Source organism: Euphorbia lathyris, chromosome 2 (assembly GCF_963576675.1).
Source record: "Euphorbia lathyris chromosome 2, ddEupLath1.1, whole genome shotgun sequence".
Lineage (NCBI taxonomy): Eukaryota > Viridiplantae > Streptophyta > Magnoliopsida > Malpighiales > Euphorbiaceae > Euphorbia > Euphorbia lathyris.
This window is the reverse complement of record NC_088911.1, coordinates 15,446,547-15,455,759: the sequence shown is the minus strand read 5'-3', so window position 1 is coordinate 15,455,759 and position 9,213 is coordinate 15,446,547. Positions and strand designations below refer to the sequence as shown.

Sequence of the window (9,213 nt, the reverse complement as noted above, 5' to 3'; positions counted from 1 at the left end):
CAGAATCAATTGAAATATATCAACGTATTCTATGCCATAAGATCTTTTTAAAAATATATTATAAACTCAAAACGGACAAATAATGAATGAGAAATTGATGCTCAAAGTGAACCACTTGAAATGGTTTGGAAGAAGATAAAATGAAATTAAACATTTAGATCCCACGTAGGAAAGAAATGAGAAACTTAACTAGTTTATAAGTAAATGAGCTTTACAAGCCTTTAACCAATTACTAGGGAAAAGGCTCTCTCACGCGCAGGGGTGCAATCGATTAACCATCGGATTAGGGGCGCACTCGCATGACATGGGCGACGCGAATGCCGCACCATATTAAGAACCCATGACTTTGTTGGTCCCTTATAACGTAACAAGTTAGTTCCAAGGGGGGGGATAGGAACTATTTAAAATTTTAGTACGTTAAGGCTGACTTCTTTTTCTTTGAAAAAGGATTACACAGCGCGCTGAGTAAATTAAGACACTAGCTTAGTCAACTGGTGACTAAGTCAGCTTCTTTCTTTGAGTCAGGAGATAGCACTTGAGTCTATTCCTGAACTCAGATACTCAATACACACAACTCAGCGTGACCTCTTTACTTGGTCAGTTTTGTTTAAGCAAGCAATATATATATTAAGGAGTTTAAGGTTAGAAAGATGTTACTCAGCAGATTTATCCAGGTTCGGCCTCTAAGCCTACGTCCTGTCCCCGGAACACGTTCCGAGCTTTCGAATTCTCTACTGAGCTCTTTAACGGTAGAGCATCAAACCTTTTACAACTTAGAAGCTGAGTATAACAAGAGTACCTTCCTCTATACCTCTACTCACTCCTAATCTCTCGCTGAGTACTATAACCGAGTACTCAGCCTCTCCTTTCTAATCTCTAGAAATGATAAAGATTTGTCCTAAACAACAATTGCTAAGACACCTTAGATGATTGAATAATCACTCTAGACTTTTACACGAAAGATATAGAATTTGGTGTAAGTATTTGCTTTGCTTTTTCTCACAGAACTTCGAGTAGAATTTTAGTCAGCGTAATGGCTTAATGAAGATCTGCATAGAGTGAAGCAACTGAAAGGCCCTATTTATAGAGACGTCTGAGGCATCAGTCATTTCGAATTTCGAAATAACCGTTGGAGGGAAACGGCTTCCTGTCGTTGTCACTCAGTCCTGCTCAGTGCTCTTGGCCAATCAGATTCAAGTATCTTCTGTCTTCGGTCAGTACTGAGCAGCTTTTAGTCAGTCCGGCAGAATGTCTCTCCATTTATGGTAAGGTCAACTAGACAGCTTTCTGTGTCTTCTGAACTTTACCCAAAGTAGAAATACTTTGTCTGGAAGTTGTTCTTGCTCAGCTGCTGTCTTGTACTCTTTGTCGATACAACTCAGCAGCTTCGTTCCGAAGTTGTTCAACGAAGGTCTTCTCGATCCTTCTTTCGCTGAGCTGCGTTTTGTACACAACGACAGCGTTTTGCACACGCGGGCCGAGTGGTCTTGATCTGTTTGACTTGGGCTTTGACTTCCATATTGGGCTTTAAGCCTTTTAGTCTTTATGTCTTATAAACAATTTAACTCAACATTGAACAAACACATTAGTGTAATAAATCAAAGCATTTAAACTTAGTGTGTTTAGAATATATTTAATTTTACTTAAATAATTTTGTCAAATCAAAATCATGTGGAAAGGTGTTTCAACAGACTTGACCCCTTTTTGCTTTAATTTTAATTTGCCATCCTAAAATACTTAATTTGTTATATTATTTCCAGCCCCCTTTTTTTAATTTCATATCCGGCCCTAAAATGCCCAGCCCGCCCAAAAATACTGAATTTCAAATCCCGCCCGCCCAAATATACACAGCACCCAACGCTTTTTTTTTAAATCCATTGACCCGGGGTCACACCGGGTCCCGGGCCAACCCCGTGTCTCTCCGGTTATTTCAACATTAAAATAACCAGCCAGGCTCGGATCGGTTTCCTCGCCGGTTCCCGGTTCGACCGGTCGGACCGACCGGTCCAGTCCGAGCCTGATAACATTGGCATACTACATCCACAACCTAGTGAAGTTGTTCAAAAAGTACAACCGACTCTTAAACTTCAAAATGTTACAACTAACTTTTCTAGATTGTTTATTTAAAATAAATAACTCTTTTTAAATTATTTATTTGGAACAAATAAACCCTTACATACCATGTTGCAGTGCGTGATTGAAACTTCAAAAAGTAATAACTAAGCTCCACTGCTAATCACGCGCTGCCATGTATAAGTTCGAGGGATCAGTTACAGTTTTTGGACAACTTCAGAGACCGTGATATATTAGACCTATTTTTTTTAATAAAGCTTAATACATCATTTCTCCTTTAAATTTGTTCAAAAAAGTTTACTTTTAAAGTGTGATAAATAACCCATCAACTTGCTTAATATTTCGATAGCCTCCTGAACTTGTTTAAAATTTAGTGAATTAGTTCATCAGTTGCAAAGAAGTAAAGTGTAAATGGAAGGTGTGTTACACGTGCTTTGAAAAAATCAAATAAATTGACACCTAAACGATACGTTGGACTTGAGGGAGCTATCATAGTATTTTAAGTAAATTGAGACGTTATCTCAACACTTTGAAAGTTTAGGAGCGAATTATTTTTTTTATTTTACATTCAGGGTGATTGATATATTAAGCATTTCAATAATAAGAAAAAAAGTTAGAGACAACAAAATTGTTTTTGGAGAAATGTGCAGTATGATTTATAAAAGAAAACAACAGCAAGGACTGAGTTGACAATTCTACCATATTAATAAAGAACCGGCGTCGTTTAGTGAAGTCTAATCGGCATCTGATAAACGATTCCGATTGCGTTGAGGAAACACCTACCATCTACACCTCTAACATTTGCGGCTTCTTTCTACTGAACATTTGGCCGTCACAACCATGGACACAATTTCAGTTCCGCAAGAAAAACGGCATCGTTCCGTCTTCGATGTTCCGGTCGACTTCTTCAACGCATGTCGTTTACTATCTCCTTCCTCAGCCTCAGTACCCGAAGCCTTCGAGAAGTCCAACATTCCCGCAATTGTTGAAACCCTTGAAGAGGCCAATGAAGAGGAAGAGAATAGTTCCAAAAACGGTTCTGCAATGCTTAGATGGACCTGTAATATTTGCAAGGCCGAATTTGAGTCGCTTCTGGATCAGCGGTCTCATTTTAAATCGGATATTCATCGAATTAACGTAATTATTTTCTCCCCCTTGCGTTATTGAACTTAGACACTGCATCCGAGATACGGAAATTGTGAGCATATGCTTTTTTATTTTATTTTAATTGCTTCTTCTCTGCTTCAGGTTGAATTGAGTAGTTTGATTTGAAGGGGGGAAAGAAAAAATTAACTAATTCTTTAGCTGCTCTTAGCATTAGCAAATATTTAGTTTTTTCATGATGTTTTCTTGCTAAAACTTTGCTGGTAGTTACTGACTCCTCAGATCGTTGATCTGTATAAGTTTAGTTTTGTACTTCTCTTTTGGATTGAAATACACGAGCTCTATAAATGGTTGTTAGAATCTATGTTGAATTTCTCTTATAGAGACCTTTTACCATACTCCAAAGTCCGATCAATCAAAAGAGGGATGCACAACTCATTGGGAGATGATTGGTGTTAAAGAATAAGAGTGTACAAAGGCACCAATTAATTGGTAGGGTGTAATGCTCCAGTAGTATATAGTAGGATGTCTCCTAGGTTACATGGAAACAGTTACTGAAACGGAAATCAGGACTTTTTAATATTTGTAAAAAATATAGGAACTTAAACGTGAGAAACATGGAAGTAATAAAAATATATAAATTTTTAAAATTATAAGAATGTGAAAACATATAAGCCTACATTACAAAAAAGTACATACAATTCACAAAATAGAGAAAAAAAAAAATTTTTTTTTTTCATTTTGAAAGCTTGTTGAAGATGATCTATAAAATATTAGTGATTTGTTGAACATGTGATTAGTATTTTTCCACTTCCGTAAATATGTATCCAAATTCAATTTTCTTAAATTTTGAAAATGTGACTCGAAAATGTGTTTTATACAAGTTTCTTGAGAGTTTCGGTGAAACATATGTTAGAGTTATTCTGCCATTTGCTCTTTGGTAGATTTTCTGATAACGAAGTCATCATATAATGCTATAACAGGTTAAGCTAAGCATTGCAGGGAAGGATATTGTGAACGAGGAGGACTTGGATGAGTTTACCTCTGATACTTTTAATGATTGTGATATATCAAGTATATCAGGCTCAGAAGATGAAGCTGATAAAACAACCTTCTCCCGCAATGATATGCGGAAGGGATCCATTGGAAGTGTTAAGCAGAAGGTGTTTGTTCGTCTTCAAACAGGAGAGAAAGTTTCACTTTGGAGGTGTATGGTATTGAATGACTTTGAAAGTATTTCTTATGAGAATGCTAAAGAAGTTCCCTTTTGCCATGACGAGAATGAGCAATGTCTGAAAGAGAGTGAAGTGGTTGAAAGATTGAAGTCTCTGATACATGAGCCCCGGGATAAGACACGTTTGAGGATCATATTGCTTGCAGGTGGGGGTCATTTTGCTGGTTGTGTTTTTGATGGAAATTCAGTTGTAGCTCACAAAACATTCCATAGGTCAGTTTATTTTAATCTTTTCACTTCAATCTATTTTTTTAATCAGAAACACTGAATGATTGTTAGTTTTCTTTGGCTTTCATCTTCTACGGTATAAAGTTATGGGATGGGACTCAGCAACCAACAAAAAGTACTTACAGTTTTTCCTGAAATCTTGAACTTTTGATTTAGATACGTTGTAAGGGCCAAAGCTGGTAGAAAGCAGTCTTCAAAAGATGCAGGTGGCAGAGCTGCACATTCTGCTGGAGCTTCACTTCGTCGGTATAATGAACTGGCTTTAAAGAAGGTATCAAATTGTAGATATGTTGCTGCCATCATTTTAGAATTGTGTGAGTTTTATCTCTTCTTTTTGCTACAACATTGCCCTTCTGATATTTGTAATTTGGAACTACCAGAAAAAGCGAAACGTATACATAATTAATCCCAAGAGATGTTGTATTAAGTTTTTAACAACTGCATTTGTTTCAAAACTTAATAGTAGACCACCTAGTTGTCCGAATATGGAGTGGTTTGGCATCAAGGCATGTGATATTTTAAAATTCTTTTATCAATTGTTTGTGCATCTATTTACATGAAAATTTTAAGATGTTCTTTTTTTGTTTGAATATCTTGAAAGGATGATTATTAGTCTCTCATAAATATAGGATATTCAAGAACTACTTGCTGCTTGGAAGCCTTATTTTGATTCTTCAACTCGTGTTTTCATTCATGCTCCTTCAAGCAATCGCCAACTTCTCTTTGATGGAGATAAAGCATATTTTAGCCATGAGCATGCTTTAGTTTGTAATGTACCTCTGAATGTCCGGAGACCCACTCTTAAAGAAGCCCGGCGCATATATCATCAAATGACTCAAGTTGCCTCTGAAATGGATGAGAAGGATATTCTGTCAGCCTCAATGGAGAGATTTGTGCTAAGTGAGAGCACTATTAGCGATGGCAGCATAGACTCGAAAAAAGAGGGTTTGAAGGATGATGCTAATTGTAGGGGAGCTACTGAAGCTTATTCAAGTCATGAGAATCCCGATGAACTGTGTATATCGAGTGAAAGTGAAGTACATGGTATAACAACATGTCTGCATGAAGCTGCACAGTCTGGCAATGCGGATAAAGTTTTGGAGCTCCTAGAACAAGGTATAGATCCTTGTGTTATTGACGAAAGAGGGCGCACACCATATATGCTGGCAAATGAAAAGGAAGTTAGAAATAATTTCAGACGCTTCATGGCCTCAAATCTTGATAGGTGGGATTGGCATGCTGCTAAAGTGCCCAGTCCACTGACAAAAGAAATGGAGGAATCTCAAGCTGCTAAGCAGGTAAAACTGCTGTTTGTTTCTTTTTCTTTTAAAAATAAATAAATTATGCACCTATTGTTAGTTCTCCTTGTGTGTATCTCCCTTCCTTAACCTATCTTCCTTTTCTCTAAGAGATAAGAACTAAGGTGATATCTACTAAATTCTGTGCTTTTAATGACTGTTTCAATCTCTTTCCCAATTTGATTGCTCATTCCCCTTTAGATTCCCCATAGGGAACTACGTTTTTCGGAAGACAATAGAGATTGTTTGCTAAAATTATCTATTGATCTTTCGTGTATTGATTGTAAACTTTGTAAGTATTAATATTTTTGGGAGATACATATGGAGATTGGTTATTGACCGCTTCAACAGTTAAAAAAGAAAAAATATATTTCTTGAAAGCATTCATTTTTCATGATTTTTTGCTCATTTTAGATGATGTATTAGCTAAACTTGTTATTTTTCTTTTGTATGGTTCAGGCTGAGAAAGATGCTAAGAAGAAAGCGAGAGCAAAAGAACTGAAGAAATTGCGTAAAGCCAAAGAAAAGGCTCAGGCAAGTTATCAGATGTTGATCTTAGCATTCATGAAAGTTCATTGCGAATTGTTGGATACTGCAATATATTTAGCTCAGTCTTGTTTGTTTTCTAGAATGGAATTTTGAGTGTAGGGTGATAATTTCTTTGCTTTATCAGGCTTGATATAGTGCATTTGGTTCTTCTTTTTACTGTTTAACTCTAAACATTAAATAAATATAAAGTGTTTGATTAAGATTTGAGTAACAACTGCTTACAGCTATTTTGGAAGAAAAATCAGCTAATATCTACCAGCTACCAACAAACTGTAAATAGCAATAGCTGAACCAAACATGCCCATAATAAGAAAACCATAAACTTGTCTCTTACCCAGCCTAATCATATTGTAGTAGTAGCAGATAAACTAATTAATACCTTTTACCTAACATCACTCTTCTATCATGTGAGTTTAATGGTTTATATATATATATATAAATAGTCTAGATGGTTTTCTTCCGTCGCATAAAATGTTGTGTTCAACATAATGTGCTGTGACTGCAGGCTCAGGCTACATTATCACAGAACACCAAGGCAGCTACAGAAAATCGAGCCATGCCATCTCCAGCTATCAAGGGACAATCCCAGCAGAGTGGAAAGCAACAACTTTCAAAAGAGGTAAAGGTTTACTTTTACTGTTTTGACATTAAGTTTTAAAATGGCATAATACATCCTTAGCCCCCAAAATTGTCCAAAAAAGTCTAATGACCCCTCCAACTTTTGAAAAACGACCGATTAGCCCCTTGAAATTGCTTAAAGTGACATGATTATTAACCCCTTAAGTCCTATGTGACAGAGCAAGTGATGATTTGGAATAATTGAAGCATGTATCACTTTAAGCAAAGTTCACAGGGCTGATAAGTTAATATAATCAAGTTAAGGGAGCTAATAAATCACGTTAAGCAAGTTTAGGAGCCAATTGGTCACTTTAAACGAGTTAAAGGAGTTAATTAGTGGGGGAAATCGGCTTTTATGGCCAACTTGGAGGGATTGTGTATGTATTAGGTCTAATTAATCTTGAAAAAGGAAACCATGGGCTCAGGATGATACTAACACCTGAATGGGAAGACTTGCTGACAACGAACCCTGTTTTACTCTATTTTACATTTGAATACGCACTGTTTCCTCTAACTGTGAATTAAGGGTCAAAATGGGCCCTAAAGTTGACAGACGGGTTCAATTTAGCCCAAATCGAATTATAGATGTCAACTCAACCCTAAACTTAGCATTTATTGACAAATAGCTCAAGTAAACTTAGTTTCTCTCCGTGTTAATCATGCCCTTAACAATGAAAAACAAAACAAGCCTTTGCATCCTAATAAAGTGAGAAAGCATATATATATGATTAGTTCTTGTCCACCAAATCCTAAAGATGGCGACTAACTTCGTTTATAATACTACAAGATTTTAAAAGTTCCGGGTTTGGACAAGAACTGATGTCAATTATCAAATATATATATATCCTCACTTTGTTAGGATGCATTGGTTTAGCGTTTTGTTTACCAAAGAGCATGACTCATAAGGAGAGGGCTGACTGTACTTGGTCTAATTTGTCAAATATTGCCAAATTTAGGGTTGAGTTAATACCAAAAAGTCGATTATGCTAAAATGATTCGGTCTGTCAACTTTAGGGGTCATTTTGACTCTTAAAGATTCATTTTTTTCAAATTAGACATTGAGTAGAACTTTGTTGGGTGATGCTTTAGGCTTATTTCTTATGATCCTTTTGTCCTACCAAAATGCACAAATATTATTTTGAAAGCCTAATACATATATACATCCCTTCAAGTTGATCATAAACCCTAAATCCGATTGCTCTTCTGAACTTTGAAAACAAACGATCAACTCCTTAAACTTGCTGAAAGTGACCCATTGCGACACTGAACTTGCTTAAAATGACTATTGGCTCTCTAGACGTGCTTTAAGTGATGTGAGCTTTACCTTGTCAAAATATCCACTTGCTCTACCATATAGGACTTAGAGGATTAATCATATCAATTTGAGTGCGTTGAGAAGTTTAATTGGTCATTTTCAAAGTTGAAGGGAAACCTTTTCTATACAAGTTTGGGCAGCTAGGGATGGATTAGGCCTATTTCAGTGCATGAATAACTGAAACGTTTTATGTTTCCTATTATTGTGATGCAGGAGGAATTGAAGAGGGCACAAGCTGAAGAGAGGGAAAAGAGAGCAGCTGCGGCCGAGCGGAGAATGGCTGCGGGTCTCAATGCCCAAGGCAGCGGCTCGAGCACGGTCCCAAATGATATGAACTGCTCATGTTGTAATGCATCATTGGTTGGTAAAGTCCCATTTCATAGGTATAACTATAAATACTGCACCACATCATGTATGCATCTACACAGAGAGATCCTTGAGGATGGATAATGCAGATTTCTTCCAGCTTGTATCCTCAAGTAATTGTGATTTATATACTTATAATTATTTCAAGGGATTCAATACATGTAACTGTTTTTTGGTCTATTTTGTTTTGTTATGTTTTCCCTGTTTGGTAAAGAGTTTCTTTAGAGTAAAATTAGAGGTTTGAGCCACTTTACAGGTTTTGACTAGTTAAACCTCTAATAGTGGTGTTTGGTGAAAAGAGGTTTAAAATAGCTTATTAAGTCAAAAAAATCTAATTTTGAAAAAGCTGGTTTTAATAGCTTTTTCAATTAGTTTATTTGTCTATCTTTTTTTAAATATACATTGTTACCCTAAAATTAAAAAATCAG

The 9,213-nt window shown here is 36.3% G+C and overlaps 1 protein-coding gene across 1 annotated transcript; it reads left to right on the top strand.

Annotated features, from left to right (window-relative positions):
- The first annotated feature begins 2,834 nt into the window (after positions 1 to 2,834).
- LOC136216834 (uncharacterized) lies at positions 2,835 to 8,965 on the top strand. Its single transcript, XM_066003382.1, has 7 exons — positions 2,835 to 3,210; positions 4,161 to 4,624; positions 4,796 to 4,910; positions 5,269 to 5,937; positions 6,397 to 6,466; positions 6,987 to 7,105; positions 8,633 to 8,965. The coding sequence occupies exons 1-7, from the start codon at positions 2,914 to 2,916 to the stop codon at positions 8,867 to 8,869; spliced, it is 1,971 nt and encodes a 656-aa protein (XP_065859454.1). The 5' UTR covers positions 2,835 to 2,913; the 3' UTR covers positions 8,870 to 8,965.
- The last annotated feature ends 248 nt before the right edge of the window (positions 8,966 to 9,213 follow it).